Consider the following 17,216-nt stretch of genomic DNA (forward strand, 5'->3'; position numbering starts at 1 on the left):
AATTCAATCCCTCTTTTGCTTTCTACATAACTCGCTTCAGTCCAAACTCTGAATAATCCATTCAAACTTTTTATTTTTTACACTCCTACATTTTTCTATTTCATCCATAAAAACTACAAGTAAATCCTTCTTAAACCTCATCACTGATTTAAATTTAGTCTACAAGCAGACTCTAAACAGAAACCAGGTCTGATACCAAGCATCTTGTAAATTCTGCATATTCGCATGTAAATATCTGTTTATTAAGATTGTGCAGACCAGTCCAGAAGAAAAAAAGAATCAATTAACTTAAAGTGGTGCTCTTTCATTAACAGACTATATTTAAACAATACTAAGCATGCTAATAGTGGAAACTTGGTCTCCAGCTGCCTCCAAGCTTTCCTCCTCGTTATGTCATCAAGGAAAGCCCACACCACATGGGGGTCAGTTTGGTCCTTCCTGCTTTTAAACCAGAGAAAGTGCGGCCTAGAAAACAGGTGAGAAACACGAAAATGAATTAAAATCTTCTTCAAGATCTCATATATGACCCTGTGTTCAGCATAACACTCACAGGTTTAAATGCTTAACCTGCAGCACGATGGAAGGATGAGGATGACTGCGGTCGACGAACACTGCGTGCCACGTCCTCTTTAATTTACAGGGCCTCCCCATGACAAACCCATTCAGCTCAATGTCATGAAAATGAATTATTGAACAGCTTGCAGCTCGGGCCCTCACTGTACAGAGAGTAAATGATCAATTCATGTTTCACTTGAATGTTTCAGGAAGGTCAGTGAGTGAATTCATCACTGGATGTGAAAAGAAGTCACGTTCCCGTCTAAAGACAACGCCTTAATTTTGTTAATAAATAAGTCAGGAGCTGCAGAGCTGAGGCTGAAGGTCATTTACAGTGTTCTGTTTCAACTGATGGTCGTTCATTATTCTCATTAACTTCTCTCTTTACAGTTCATCGTCACAGTGATGAATATTCTGTTAGCGCAAACTAATCGGGGTGTAGAACAAGTTAATGTTATTAAATGTTTATTTGTTCAGGCGGTTGGAGTGCTAAGGCACTGCTGGTCTCGAGGTACTGGAGTGCGTCATTTGATGGAAATGAGGGAATGCTGATGGTTTTAATGCACTATGAAGGACAGACATTATCAGTGGAGCCCATAAAAAAGTGGACCTTTTGACAGAGATTTCGCCTTTCTTTTGTTTTGTTTTTTCATCCCCTCTCATGATTTCAGGGCGCTCAGTTTTTTTTTTATGTTTTGTTGTTATTATTACTGGTCATATATGCTGTTTTGTAAGATACAAGCAAATACAAAAATGGTGAATGCAAAGCAGATACAAGCAAGGAAGTAAAATGATAAGATGAATATTTTAAATAAACTTGTAGCAGGTTGACTAACTCTCGTGTTGCCTCAGTGATGATTCATGATCTGCTTTCCATGGGGAGTTTGCATGTTTGTGTTGGTGTTGCTTTTCTATGGGTGCTCTGGTTTCCTCCCACAGTCCAGAGACAAACACTTTAATTAAATGTTGATTCTGAATTGGGCTGTTAGTCATGTGATGTAGCTGTTAAAGGTGTAACCCTACATCTTGCCTAATGTCAGCTGGGATAGATTTCAGCCCCACTGTGACCCTGGTTGGATAAATGATTAAGAAAATGGATGGAAACCTGATAGGAAACAGCGGAAAGAAACTCATTAATGCTATAATTGATGTACAGCATGTCAAGTTCTTCTTACTTTAACATCTTACCAGGGGTGTTATTTTACTGTTTATTGACTTCAGCTGCTTTATTGAAGAGATAATCCAGTCATGCGGTGTTTATTATATTATATAAAACTGGCTGACCCAGAAGAGCTGGATTTATTAAAGAATTATCCAAACTGATGCAACATCAAATGTCCAAACTGAAATGCCATCATTGTGGTGATTTCCACAATGTTGTACAAGCATTGAAATTGGAGAACAGCATTACATGACTGTTGTCCACTTAGCCATAACAAGTAAGCTTACTTTCTGTTGAGCGGTGCGCCTTTCATATTTTCTTATCACTTTCTCATTCATTAGCTACTATGCTACCAGCTGTCAACATGTAATCTAACGGTGTGAGTTGTGAGCAGACCTCTTCCCTGATTATTTTCAGAGACTTTCGTGGTAATACGTGTAACCATCACATACCACATGGACTTTAGAGTACCACTTTTGTAGTATTGCTGACTTATAATGAAGTGCTGATGTAGTGGTGAGTAGTTCTCTCTGCATAATTTTTGTTTTTTTGATGTCTCTTTGAGAGCTTCATCAACGAGCGCAGCCAAAGCCAATCCATCCTTTAATGCAAGTGCATCTGATTAAAACATATTTGTATTATTCTATTTGCCGTATATAGAAATATAAATTTCACAGTGGATCTGTGTATAAATTGTACAATATGACATAAAACTAAGTGTATAAAACACTTTCTTTTTCTCCATGAGCTATTCTGAAAAACTCATGCATGGAATTTTTTTAGGCTTGAGAGATTTCTGACTGCTCTTCTTTCTTTTAAGCAACTATTGGCATGAACTTTTCCTCTGTTTCTTTTTCCTCAGGCATGCACACAAGCATCAGCGAGATCCTGAAGGAGAAGAGCCTAAAGCCATCTCGCCGCAGTCTGCCCTGCCTGGCCCAGAGTCAGACTCATCCAACCAACCTCAACCACTTCCTGTCTGTGCCTCTGAGCCCGGAGCCTAAACCAGAGGTTGAGGGTCTGAGTCAGAGCATCAGCACTTCCTGCAGCCTCCTCCCCCCACAGACAGGTCAGTCCGCTGTCAGTAACTCACATGTTTTCTATACTCATTAGTGGACGAGATGCTTCAGTTATTAGAGAGCGCCTACATCAATTTAAATTGATCTTGCAAGATATTGAAGCTCACCATGAAAGTATGTGCACACTTTAACATTACAATATCATACAACTGTAGGTTTAATCACTGTGTCTTGTTTGCTTTTAATTTGTGACTTCTGCTGTTCTTTGCTGGCCAAAAAGAAATAAATAAAAAAAAATAACTTGAAATAAGAAATTCTTGTTTTTGTTGACGAAGCTTTATTTTTTATTTTAATTTTTTTAAAGATCCACAGCAATCATGGTCTGCAGGGCCTCCTAATAAATATACAGTGGAGGAAATAATTTCTTGATCCGGTTAATGTGCTTCTTCTTTAGTCACTCGTTTGTTTTTTGGTGGTATGATTGCATGTTTTGGATCACTGTCGTGCTAGAAGACCAAGAGTTCTGGCTGAGGGAAGGAGGTTCTCTTCCAGGATTTTATGGTACATGGCCCCGTCTAATGGCCCCACAGTGACGTACAGTTATCACGTACTCTAGCACAAGAACGGCCCAAAAACATAACGTTTACATCTCCATGCTTGATGGGGATAGTGTTCTTTGGGTTTATACTCAGCATTGCTCTTCCTAAAGAATTATTTCCCCCAGTGTAAGTGTTTTCTGTGAAGTAATTGTGTTGTATACATCACAGGTTGTATAATATTTCCAAAAAAACAAAAGCCTCTGAAATGTTTTCACCATTATCGCCTTTCATTGTCTGAATGGCATGTTTAATTATTTTCTCTGTCCTGTGGACTGATTGTATTGAACTTTAGGTTCAACAGGAATTGAGCTGGTCACTACACGGATTTTTATATTGATGGTGGTACTTAAGGTTTGTGTGTAATATTGATGGAACAGATTGTGTTAATGCTGCAGGGGATTTAGAAAACACTGCGCAAAGTTGCAGCTGCTGGGAGCACGTTCCGAGGGAATGCGATAGCATGGGAAAACGCTGGTAATATAAATACAGTATATTATTGTTATGGGCCAGTACCACGGATGTGCCTGCTGGAGACGAAAATTACTCGGTCTCATTAACAGCTTCAAGAATATTTAGAGGCCACAGACGGTGAGAGTGCTATTTTTTTCACAGCATGAAAACTAGTGCATGCAGCACTTCAGCATATTGGTATTTTCCTGACCTTGAAATGCCCTTTGTCTGCATACTTGTTATTTTGGTGCGGAGTGCAGTGTGCAAAAGTGGGACTTGATATAAGAATTACACACTGTCTGCACGAGGTGTTTCTATTCTGGTGTAAACCGTCTCTTCGTGTGAGGAGCAGGTCTGAATTTTTTTTTTTCCTTTTTGGCTCAGAGTGCAGAGAGAAGGAGAGAGTGTAGACAGAGCAAAAAGCAGGAGCTGGTAAACAAGGAAGATCATCCATCAACAGTTTCCCACCTGTGGAAAGTGACAGATGTTTTTCAGTGGTTCTCAAGCTGGAAGACAAACTGCTAGAGAACTGAAAATGTACAGCGGGTTATATTTTACTGCTATTGTTATCATTTTATCGCACCTTGAAACAGGAACTACAGGCATAAAAATCCACACAATTTTTATTTGAATGAGAACTTGAACAGTGCCCACATTATATAAAGACAATTAGATCACACTTCACCTTAAAGGGACACATTCTGCTCATTATTCCACCTCCTTACGTGTACAGAATGGTGACAACTGCACGCTCAAGAAACCCTGCAGCACCTGTGGGGAGCCACTTTGGTCCTTCGAGCCGGATATGCCGCACCTGCATGACATGGCTGCCTCCAGAGAGCAGGATGATGCACGAAGTCCCAGTCCTAGCAGGATCCATCGAATCCCTGGACATCTGGTGGACTATGAGTTGTCCTACCATATCCGTGGGCCAAGGCTGTCACCCAATCTAACAGAGGAGGTTATGATGGCACCGTCAGACTCCCACTACACAAGGAGGCCGGATGTGGAGGAGATAAGATGGCGAAGAATGGAGGATTGTCTGATTAATATCCAGCATCAGATGCGATCTCTGCAAGTGACTGTAGCAGAGTCCCGCGACCTTAACAAACGTGTGCAGCGACTTGAGCGGCTCACCTCTCCAGTGCCAAAGGGGATATTAATGGAGGTGGAACCAATGGCTTCAGCTGTCTCTACACCAAATCCTACAGCCAGGGAGCCCGAATCAATTCAGGAGGGGGAGAGAATTACAGAGCCCATCCGTGTGATGTCAGCTCCTTTAGCCCCAGTCCCTGGCACTTCCACTGCACACGTTGGGCCACCCACAGTGCTCTCTATGGATAGATCAGCGTCTGCCCCGAGATTCACTTCGCCATGTCCTTACTATCTTCTCACACCAGTGCATCCAGCAACTCCTGCTCCACCTGCTGTAGCCAGCACTGTAGCTCCACCAGCAATACAGATGTCTGGGCCTCCTGTGCCATCGCAGACACCTCAACCAGACCCTCCCTTAGTGGCTGAGCCAGCCACTATGCAACCTTCTACTGCAAAGGAGGATTTCACTCGGGGTTTCGAGCCATGGATCCCCCCACTTTGCCCTCTGCCTCAACAGCCTCGATATGCTTCATTCCAGCCTGTGCTATCTGCACAGGAGCTTAGACCTCAGCCAGGTATGCCCCCAGCAGCAAACCACGTGAGTTCCAGTATGTTGGAAATGTTGATTGCATCATTCTATTGCCTCCCTAAGCCCAAGCTCACTGTTTTCAGTTCTGGGAAGGAGAGTGACTTTGCCTTACTGAAGAAAGGACTGGATAGTGTTCTTGGGCCTCACAAGCACTTGTCCGAGGATTATAAGTATCAGATCTTGCTAGATCACTTGAAGTTCCCAAGTGCATTCCAAGTGACTAAACGCTACATCCATGACCCAACTCCATATACTAGTGCAATGAGGGCTCTTGAGCAGAAGTATGGTCAGCCAAGACAACTGGTACAGAGTGAACTCAGCGATATCCTGTGCAAACCCAAGTTGGCCTCTGTTTATTATGGACCTGAAACCACAGCCACCAAACCACCTGCTGTGGCCCATCCAGGTCCAAAGGCTGTTGCGATGCAGAAGAAAAGAGAACGTTTCAAGCCTTACTACCCTTTCTGTGAAGGGACAGAGCATTACTGGAGTAGATGTAATGAGTTCTCCCGGCTGGATGTGGCTGCGGTTTGGACTGGATCAAAGATAAGAATAAATGTTGGAGGTGTGGCCGGAACCATTCTGCTGACAACTGCACGCTCAAGAAACCCTGTAGCACCTGTGGTGAGCAACACCTCCTTGTATTACATAGCCTCGCCAAGGCTAAAGAGCAGAACCTCAGTATCCTGACCATGTGCACAGCATCCAGTGTCATCTATGTTGACCATCCCAGTCACTCTGGGAGAGTGATGTTGAAGGTGGTAAGAGTTCAACTCCACAATGGGAAGAAAACCATGGACACCTATGCTGTGCTGGATGACGGTTCAGAGAGAACCATAATATTGCCTGCTGCTGTGAAGTTCCTCGGCCTAGCCCCAACAGACGAGGCTCTGGCCCTCCGAACCATCAGACAGGATGTCCTGCAGCTGCATGGGGGAAGCATATCATTGGAGGTGTCCACTAAAGCTAAGCCGAAGGTGAGGCATCAAATACTAAATGCATTCACAACAAAACAACTGGTTCGGGCGGAGCAATCTAGCCCAGTGGAAACACTCAAAAGGAAGTACAGTCATCTACAAAGACTTCCCTTCACAGGTTTCAGCAAGGTGAAACCTATGATCCTGATTGGATCAGATCACCCGCACCTTATCACTCCAGTATACCCGGTGATTCGTGGACCACCTGGAGGGACAGTAGCAGTCTGCACAGAGCTGGGGTTGATGCTGCAGGGACCTGCCAAGAGTCTTCCTCATCCAGCGGCTGGACAGGCATGCTTGCACTTATCATTCATCCCACAGACTTCAGAGCTCTCCAAAGATGTTTAGAGGCTATGGCAGCTTGACGTCCTCCCGTTTAGGAATGAAAAGGAGGCCACCAGGTCAAAGGAGGACCAGCAGGCAATCGACATTCTTGAATCAAGGACAGTCCGCGTACAGGTAGAGGGAGTCCACCGATATGCTACTCCCTTGCTTCGCCGCACGGAGTTTCCTCAGGTGAAGGCACCTCAAGAAGCTGTCATGGCTCTTCTGAGGGCCAATGAGCGTCGGCTATGAAAACTGGAGAAGGCGGGCTATCCACTTTGTACAGAATGGTGTACGTCAGTTTAATGCTGGGTGGTGCTGCAATAGTAACTATCCTCGGTCAGAAGGAGAGGCTGACATCCAGGGATTAGATTACCGCAGGTGGAGTTTATTGGTGGTCAGATGGATGGTACAGGGAGGTATGGCATACAGTAGGAGGATGTGGGGGGGGTAATATGGTGTGGTTTGTTTATGTGACGCACACCATCCCCAACAAATACAGGATGGGCTATTTGCTTTCCTTCCCAGCAGCTCTCTCCTCAATTGTTAGCCCAGGAACGAACGAAGACCATCTAGCTCAGAAATCCCATGAATCCCATCGCTGCCCAGAGGCCACTGGGTAATGTAGTTCACACTAACACACTGGCTTTTCTACATTAAGTCTATTGTTTGACTCTACTCCGCATTATTAACAGTCCAAAGTAATCCTTACTTATCTCAGACTGGTTCTTGGTGCAACACCTCAGTTAATACACTCACAGAAAGAAGCTATTTTACCTCTCTTCCCCCTGTAACAGTACACCTGACAGAAAACAGGGAGAAACATAACCGGTCCCCCTTAAAGATAAAAAGGTTTTGACAGTTAACATCACATTAAGTAGCAAGTATTTCTGCTCATCTGTATTATAATGATATTTTTTCCAGATGTGAAATAAAATAGATAAATCCGCTCGCTTTTTACTTCTGAGCCTCTTCATGAATCATCGCAACTGATCAGCTTCAAATATTCATATTAGTTTCACAGTGTAATTGGACATCTCGTCTCCTTTCGGATTTGTTTTACTACCAAATATTAGCCAGACGTCAGTCATTTTTCAACACAATACTTTTATTTCTAAATGATAAAAAAACTACAAATATTAACTTTAATTGTGGGGAAACTTTAAACTAGCTGCTTTGTTAGGTACATCTTACAAAGTACTGAGTGTGGACCCCCTTTTTCCTTCAGAGCTTCCTTAATTCATTATTGCGTATATTCGTAAAGGTGCTGGAAACATCCAACACATCCCCAAGGTGATCTATTAGATTGAGATCTGGTGATTGTGGGGGCGTTTTGAGCACAGTGAACTCGTTGTACCAATTTGAGGTTATTTGAGTTTTGTGACATGATGTGTTGTCCTGGTGGAAGCATCTATCAGAAGATTTATCCACTGTGGTCATAAAGGGCAGGCTGTGGTGGTTAAACAATGCTCAGTCGGTACTAAGGGAGCCTAAAGTGTGCCACAAAATTATGCCACCATGAGCGTGAACTACTGATTTAAGGCAGAATGGATCCATGCTTTCATGTTGTTTATGATAAATTCAGAGCCTACCTTCCCAACACTCCTGCAGAAATTGAAACTCATCAAATCAAGCAATGTTGTTCGAGTCTTCTCTTGTGCACGTTTGGTGAGGCTGTGCAAGCTATATCCTTGGTTCCCTGTTGTTAGCTGACAACAGTGACTTTCTGTGTTGTCCATCTGCTTCTCTGTGTTCAGAGATGTTCTGCATACATTGATTGTAACGAGTGGCTATGTCAGGTATTGTTGCCTTCCTGTTAGCTCAAAACAGTCTGGCTATTCTCTTCTGTCATCACCACCCAGAGAACTGCTGCTCACTGAATATTTTCTCTCTTTCGGTCCATTTTCTGTAAACCCTGGAGACAACTGTATGTGAAAATCCCATTAGATCAGCTTTTTGTGAAATACTCAACCCACCTTGTCTGGCACCAACAACCATGCCACATTCAAATCACCTTTCCTCCCTCTGTTATTTGGTTTGAACTTCAGCAGAAGGCACACTCTACACCTGCCCCACTTCATTAACAAGCAGTTGAGCGGGTGTACCTAATAAAGTGAGTATAAATAGAGAATTAAAACAAACTGTATACAAACTGTGTACACCAGTAGGTGTAAAGAAGGTTGTCAATTTAGCTCCTCTTTCTGGACTAGATTTGTAGACTTGGGAAGAAATGCTTTAATACTATTATAGTTTCATCCTGTTTGTGCTGGGGAACAGATATTTCCTTCCATAACCTCCCTGCATTCGACATCTGACACATGTGAAGGTGAGCTGAAAACGTGGAGGTTGTTAGCCACAGCAGGTATAAATGAACCCTATGCTTCTTTTTTTTTTCCAAACACTGAAGTTTTGGCTCATTCTGATCGCTCTAAAAATCCAGACGAAAACTCCAGGTCACAGGAGCAAGGTTAGCTACAGAAAAATAAGTAGAACCCATACAGCAGCATTGCTTCTCTTAATATGGATTTCTTATACTTGGTTTCTGCACATCAGTATCAAACAATACACTACACTGATAAGGAGGTAAAGATACAGCTGCCTGAAGAAATTAGCTAATGAGCTGTCACATGTACCTGAGAAAGTATAACTTGTGCTGTGCTGTGCTGTGAAATGCCTCATCTCCCATGTCACGCAATTACAGAGCTTGTATTATGAAGTTTAGATTGTGTCATAACAACCCACACAACAAGTATTTCTTGAGACTAATAAATCATTTTGTTTTGCACAGCAAACACATTTGCCCTCATAAAATGGTGAGCTGAAAAGCTAACACACATTTTGCTGCAGAGGAATAATCAGCAAGGCAAAAAAAAAAAGCAATGCTGGGACATTTAGAAAATGAATTTATGGCACAATATTTACTGTTTATATTGTGTGGGCTGGACAAAATGTTATTTGGTTTGCACATATCAAGGCAGGAAATAAGATTGGGGCTTTTTAAACGTTGGTGCTCGGATCTGTTAAATTGCATCAACCTGTTTTCAACCTGACACCCACGTTTAAATAAGTTAGCTCTTAGCGAAATAAAAATCTAATGTCAGCGTTGGCAGCCAGATTAGGGAGAATATTGACTTTAGCAAGAACAAAGACCTATTGCACTTCAGGTACTCTTAGTTGTTTCTTACCAGTTCAGTAGTGTTTTTATTGGTCCTGCTGTGACTTGTGTGCAGCAGAGGATGGCAAGGATCACTTTGTGGAGGAGTCTGAAGTGAGTACGTGTGAAACGAGGGCAGACGAGTCATTTCTGCTGCAAAAGCCTGTCACCCGTGCTAAATTAGAGGCCCGCACAGATTCAGTTCAGGTAACACACTTTCACTGATCCACCTGAATCATCACAAAATGTAAACTGATGATGTTCCAAGTTATTTTGGCATTAGCACACTGAGAAGCAGTCCTTTGTGTTGGATAAAACTTTGTTGTTCCAGAGAAAGAAACCAACGGATTCATCCGGGCTCTTTTTCCGAGATGGTAAAAAGCGCATCGACTACATCCTGGTTTATAAGAAGTCGAGTCCACAGGTGGAGAAGCGGTGCACGTTTGAAAAGAATTTACGAGCTGAAGGTTTGATGCTGGAGAAAGAGGTAAATATACCTGGGAGACTTTTAGTTGCTTTATTATTTACTTAAATCTCCCTTGTTCTCAGTTCCCTGCACTCCTTTTTTGTTTCGAAAGCCTTCCTTGACGAACAACGACATCATGTTTGTGAAGATCCATGCTACCTGGGACACGCTTTGCAAGTACGCTGAGCAGATGAATATCCGAATGCCTTTCAGGTAAATAAAGAATGAACCTTTTAACTCTGAAAAAACATAAAAGTAGATCTTTTTGTTGTTGTTTTTTAAGCCACAAGCAACTTTACACAGTCTTTCTAACCTATATTCTTGTCTGTTATTAAAGAAAAAAATGCTACTTTACAGACTGGAAGAGCAAAACCTTGGGCAGGTAAGTCGATTTAAGGAATAATTTACTCTGAATACATTGGTGTCTCTAATCAAATCCATAGGCATAGGTGTGTCTGGGGGATTCAGTAGTAAGTTGGATGATGGACTGAATTTATGAGTCTGTGAGGAACAGAGACGGTGGAAGATTGAGTAAGCCTGTTTTTGTCCTTTTGCAGCCCTCATAGTGATAAAGTATGTGAAAGTTGAGTGTACTGTACATATAGAGTATTTATAAACATTGGAATTTTAAAGTTGGCAGGTATGCAGTAAAGATGAGTTGCAATAAATAATTGAAAAGGAAAGCTTTTAACAATAATTAACAATATCAACTACTATTCTTAACTGATTAAGTGCGGTACTTAATTTTTCAGGGTTTTCCAAATACATGGCCTTTTTTATTTATTTAAAAAATAATGAGTTTACGATACAGCACGTTTTTAAAGGTCCAGTAAAGCAGCTCACCCAGTTCTGACTGCTTTTCTATAAAATACTCTTCATAAAAGATAAAATGGAGCCCCACAGACTTATTTGCATGCTATTTTTAGAGAGCCGCATTTGCGCTTTGATGTGGCGTTCAAGTGTTGTCCAAGTTCTGTGAAGAACTCCAAATTTCCATTTCCTCTTCTCACTGGAAAGCAGACAGAAATAACCAGAAACTGAAAGAAAATGTGGTAGAACACTGTTTTAAAAACCACCATACTAAAAATCAAAACACCTGGTTCTTAGATTTTTGTACACCAAACTTATTTTCCCAGTCATGTAAAGGTCGCATCAAATTGCTGGATAGATCATCAGTATGTGGTTAATCACTCGTGAATGAGTCGTGCACAGCCATAGTTTTCATTAAATGCAAATGATTCTCAACTGATGGTCAAATATATTGATTTACAATATTTCCTTTAAAATATATACTCACTCATGCAGCAAAATGTTTGATAACTTTAGTCATGGCTTATTTGTTATAATTATTTAACATTATGGAGAAATGCATAAAATTTGAAAGCTATTTTTTCAATGGCTTTACTCACTTGATGAGAAAGAACTAAAATGATACTTGAGCAACAGCAAAGTGGACACTTAATGTCTGAGCTATGAAAGGGCCTTTGTTAAGCTCTGTAAAGGTAACATTTAGTGAAGTGTGATACTGCTGGTGGTGGAGGACTGTTCGCTTCAATCCATTAAACTATGAACATGCTGGGAGTGTTGTCGTTGCTGTTGTTTTGCTGTTTTGAACACAGCTTATTAGCATAGCTGAACAAGGCTAAGTGGACCTGACACACTAACTGCAGTATAAGTGCCCGCTTTAGTGTTTTATTCTACTTAAATGCCGACTGCGTTGTAGCCATAAACTAACACAATGACACATGATGGACAGACTGTAGTCAGTAGAAAATTAAAGAGGTTGACCGTACTCTGATAACTGCAGGCTTGTTTTGTTACGCTTTCACATACCGTGTATACACACTAACCGCACGCACAAAAATCAGACAATATCACACGGACAGACAAGAATCACTCGCCCACCTGTCCAACTGAGAACAAAGCACTTCAGGGAACTAAATTAAATCTTGTGTGAGAGCGATCTTAGTCATTGTGAAGAATGAGGATCATTATGTTTTCCTCAGCGCTCCTGCAGGCTTTCGCTAAGCTGTTGTTCTTAAAAGAAAAATCTACCCGAGCAGTAAATGAGCTTTATGTGTTAACTAATGGTTTGTCTCTAACTCACATTTCTGTAATGCCGAACAAATGGGCTGTGGCGACTGCTTGTTGGTTTGATATCAGTATCTTTACATACAGTACCTGGAGCCTTCATAACAACACATTAAACACTATCTGTCAGCAAGTACGTTTTGCAGCAGAATTGCTATTTGTATTTATTTAATGCATACAAGAACAGCAGCCTCACAAATTACTGGAGGCCTCTCCAACAAATCTGGAGAAGGATGCATTGCCAAGCGAGCAGATTTTTAGCTGCATAACAGAGTCACTGAAAGAGTGTCTGTCTGAAGGCTGATCAAACACTTGTCCAGACTGAAGGATTGTCAGGACATTTTGTACAGAAACTGATGGCTGCCTGAGGATAATTCCTGCTGGGACTGATATTAAAGTCAGATACATTTTATTAATAAAGCCCGGTATCAAAAACTGTGATGTCCTCTCTACCCTTAGATCCTTACATCTGTTTCTTTTTGCAGCTTCTTACTACTTATGTCATCACCCAGTTTGTTAAATTCTGTTTTAAACTCTCTTTTTTTGGGCGCCACAAATGACCATACTTGGAACTGGGTTCAGTGCTAACGTAATACTATACATTTGGTTATTCCTGAATGGTGAATATATGTATATATGGCACAGTCATACAGATAGACACTAGTGCACATTTAAATGGCCTGTATTTGTATAGCGCTTTTACTAGTCCCCCCCCCTAGGGACCCCAAAGCACTTTACACACCCAGTCATTCACCCATTCACACACACATTCACACACTGGTGGAGGCAAGCTACAGTTGCCCTGGGGCAGACTGACAGAAGTCAGGCTGCCATATCGCGCCATCGGCCCTTCTGGCCAACACCAGTAGGCGGTAGGTGAAGTGTCTTGCCCAAGGACACAACGACCGAGACTGGCCGAGCCGGGGCTCGAACCGGCAACCTTCCGATTACAAGGCAAACTCCCAACTCTTGAGCCACGATCGCCCTACTACTTACTACTTCTATAGGAATTCAGAGGCTAAGTTGGTGCCAGATGTCTGCAATTAGATACCCAGGAAAACCTCATCTCTCTGACAGCCCAGCTTAGATTTGCAGTGTCCTTTGGACCACATTGGAGATGTTTGGCATAATACACAGTGGAACAGTTGATTTGGGCTTGTTTTGCAGCCACAGGACCTGGGCAGCTTAGTCATTTAGTCGAGTATGAGCTCCGCTGTAAATCAGTGTATTATAGAGTCAAATGTTAGACCATATGCCCAACAGCTAAAGCTTGGCCTGAAACTGGGTCATACACCAAGACAATGATGCCAAGCACAGCAGCAAAGCTACAACAGAATTGCTGAAAAAGAAAACAATCAAGGAGCTGCAATGACCCAAAGTTCAGAGCTCAACCAAACTGAAATGCTTTAGCTGCATGCAAACCTCAATGAAGTAAAGTAACGTTTTAAAGAAGAGTAGGTTAAAATTCTTTATAAGTGAGACACTTATAAAGTCATATAGAAAATGATTGCTTCACGTTATTGCTGCTAAAGGGGGTTGTGGACGCTGTAAAATGTAATGGCCTACACCTTTCACCAAATGAAAACATTTGGCATGAAATAAACAATAAAAAAAAAAAGTTTGTGTGTATAGAGACCGCATGGAGTTCAACAAAAACTTTCCTTTTTCAATTGACTTGGGTAGGTGTTTGTTAGCATAAGCAAAAATATAGTGATGCTATGATTTGGATTAAGCTAGCTGTTATCCTGGATCAGTCTCTCTCGGGCTCACGGAAATGAGAATGAAAAAAGATAATCAGACGTGCTGTCCAGCAATGCATGTACATGTGTGTGCAAACATGCTTTTTTGTGCTAGCGCGAAGTCGTCATGGTAGGTCCGGAGAAAAGGGTCAGGGAACTCCGTCTCATACCAAAGTAAACAATCTTCATTTAATCTGTGCTGTTAATCTCGTTTCTCTGCGTGCGCCTGTGCAGCAGGTTTCATCTGAGATGTCGCCAAATCAAAAGCTGGCTTCCCAGAAATCCCATGAAGCTGGACAAAGAGGCCTTGCCTGACCTGGAGGAAACCGACTGCTACACAGCTCCCTTCAGCAGAGCACGCATGCATCAGTAAGGAGGATGTATACACACTCGTGCATGCCAGGACTCACAAACAGGATCACAGTGTTTTTACCGGGCAACAGCATTCCTAGCCCCCCCACCCCTCTTTTTAACCATCACTTCCACTCACGTCCTGAAGTCTTAATGTGGAATTTAGAAACCACGCGATGAAGTTTGCACTTTAAAGTCTTGTATATTTTATAGTTTTGCATTTGAACTTGGGAGCCATGATGATAAAGACAAGTTGATCATAAATAAGAAATTGAAATACAGCAGCAGATGTGCGTGAAATAACTTGCTTGCTGTTCCATATTTTCAACACTTCCCTGTGATGAAAGGCATCATCTAATCTCGTCTATCAGTGAATCATTTCCACTTTCCCTTAGCTTGTCAGCCTGGGCCGTTTTTTTAAGGGGAAAGGGGATAATAATGTTGGGATGAATACAAGCTTTGCACCATAAATTGTGTTTTAATAACCTCCCATCGTTATCGACTCAGCTCTCATTAAAGGCCTCTGCTGAGTGATATTGATAGACTGTTGCTTTATGAATAACTGAAGGAGTGTGCCGTTATTTCCTCCCAGCTTCACGATCAACAACAGAGAGACCTTCTTCTCCAATTCTACCAGAAGTAGAATAGTCCATCATGTCCTGCAGCGCACCAAGTATGAGGACGGAAAATCAAAGATGGGTAAATCACCGTGCTTTCTCCTCACGTTCAGAACAATGTTTCCCGCAGCATCGCACAAATGCCATTCCGTATAACCATCTTAATGATCCATTTAGGACAATTTATCCACTGAGAAAGGAACGGAGCCTACATTTATTTTAAAAGGGAAAACGTCAGTTTCTGTTAATTTGATTTCAGAGTGATAGGGGGAGCTGCCGATGCAAAAGTGGTACAGTCTAATTTGTGTCTGATCTCTCCTCTCTTCTCCTTCTGGGCAATTGGTTTTCTTTTTATCTCAGCATCTTCTCTGTCTACTGCCAACATTATTTGCTGATTAAAGTTTGGCCTCAGCATCTTGGAATGGGTTTCACGTTAATATTTTAATAGCTTTGACCACTTTACTTTCCAAGAAATCAGATCAGCTCAGTCACAAGATGGAGCAACCCTTTTCAAATCCATACTCCACCTTATCGCACTGTCTGGTGTTTCAGTAAATGGATGACAATAATTGCGCTTTTGTCCTGCAGAAATAACGGTTTTAATGAGCCACTCTGTGGATTTGTCTCTCAATTACAAGTGGGTTTAAATTTTTAATGTGGCGTCCTTGTTCTTTATTCCACTGTAGGAATCAACCGGCTATTGGGCAACAATACGTATGAGGCTGCATTTCCTCCACATGAGGTGAGATGATTTTAATTCCTACTGAAAAGATGTTGAGACTCACAAATTACTAATATGAGTAATCACATTTTTATTCATGCAGAGTTTTTAAAGGCATTCAGAGACCTTTTGCATTGATTCATTCATTCAAAGAGAGAGAAAGTCTTTAAACTACGTGGTTTGATTACAAATCCATAAAGAGCAAATGAGATACCTGATATAAATTTGGCTGCTATTCTCTTCCAAGTTCGCTCCTCACAAGGTAATGCACCTCATCCAGAAGTCTTGCTATAAGACTGTGCATACTCATGCCAGGTCTTGTACTTACTACATGAATATTCACAATTGCAATTTTACCATTTGATGTCAGACTATCGATGCAGAGCTCTACAACTGAGGTGTCTGAGAGAATGATCAATGCAAACAACCTAAACTTGTGGCTCCAATTCAGTTCCAGTTCAGTTTCAATTCAGGGTTGTACCTAAAAGCTAATTCAGAAATTAACTTATCCTTTGGACTCTGGGAAGAAGCTGGAGTACCCGAAAAGAACCAATGTGTGCCCAGGTAGAACACGCAAACACACACAGAAATGTCCTGGCTGTCTGACTGGCTGGCTGGTGGATTCAAACCCTGACGCAAGTCCCAGATTTGGCTAAAATTAAATTCAGATTGCTTGCACAGGCTGTGCAAACATCTTGAGCTCAGTCCCTCACTTCTTTAAATTTTGCTAAGAAAGTGAAAAGCAGTTAATTTTTATTTAAACATTGTTACAAAATCAGTTTCACCCCGGTTCTTTTTTATTCCTCGAAGCATCCAGAGACTGCAGCGGACTCAGTAGTCATTTTCACAAAAACCTTTATTCATCTTTATTCATCTTCATTTACGCATGCATCTTCTAGAAGGGAAGACGTGCAAGGCCGGTGTCCCTCTGCAGATCTTCCACTCCTTTGTCTGTGAAACACAATTTTGTAGAAGTGACCCCATCATAAAACCCCCATGGTGTGCTGCAAACTCTGTGTCTGTGTGTATGCACGAGCACGTGAGTGCCTGTGTGTGCGTGTACCCTGTATGTCTATGTGAGTGCACGTGAGTGAATGTGCGTGTGGATGTGTGAGTGTAACAGTTTAAGCACTGTGTGTGTGTGTCTCTGCGTACGTGACTTCCTGGGGGTCATAAAAGTAATCTTACCCAAGCTACACCAAATTCCTCTACACAACATAGAAAACAGAGTTAACATATTACAAACACTGAGACCCCCACTCTGCATGGGTCAGATGGGCCATTGGCCTCTTGTTGTCTTACATTTA

The 17,216-nt window shown here is 41.8% G+C and overlaps 1 protein-coding gene across 3 annotated transcripts in view; it reads left to right on the plus strand.

Annotated features, from left to right (window-relative positions):
- ano3 (anoctamin 3) overlaps positions 1 to 17,216 on the plus strand; it is a 54,970-nt gene that overhangs the window by 21,743 nt on the left and 16,011 nt on the right. For 2 of the 3 annotated variants that reach the window (XM_085412381.1, XM_085412383.1), the window contains 8 exons: positions 2,580 to 2,786; positions 10,001 to 10,131; positions 10,256 to 10,411; positions 10,503 to 10,603; positions 10,728 to 10,772; positions 14,455 to 14,589; positions 15,164 to 15,270; positions 15,875 to 15,930. In XM_085412381.1, coding sequence (XP_085268507.1) covers positions 2,580 to 2,786; positions 10,001 to 10,131; positions 10,256 to 10,411; positions 10,503 to 10,603; positions 10,728 to 10,772; positions 14,455 to 14,589; positions 15,164 to 15,270; positions 15,875 to 15,930 — 938 coding nt within the window. The remainder of the gene's footprint in view (positions 1 to 2,579; positions 2,787 to 10,000; positions 10,132 to 10,255; positions 10,412 to 10,502; positions 10,604 to 10,727; positions 10,773 to 14,454; positions 14,590 to 15,163; positions 15,271 to 15,874; positions 15,931 to 17,216) is intronic. The other variant, XM_085412382.1, reaches the window with a different exon arrangement.

This window comes from Rhamphochromis longiceps, linkage group LG7 (assembly GCF_057381845.1).
Source record: "Rhamphochromis longiceps isolate RC_006_pf linkage group LG7, R_longiceps_female_GT1.1, whole genome shotgun sequence".
Lineage (NCBI taxonomy): Eukaryota > Metazoa > Chordata > Actinopteri > Cichliformes > Cichlidae > Rhamphochromis > Rhamphochromis longiceps.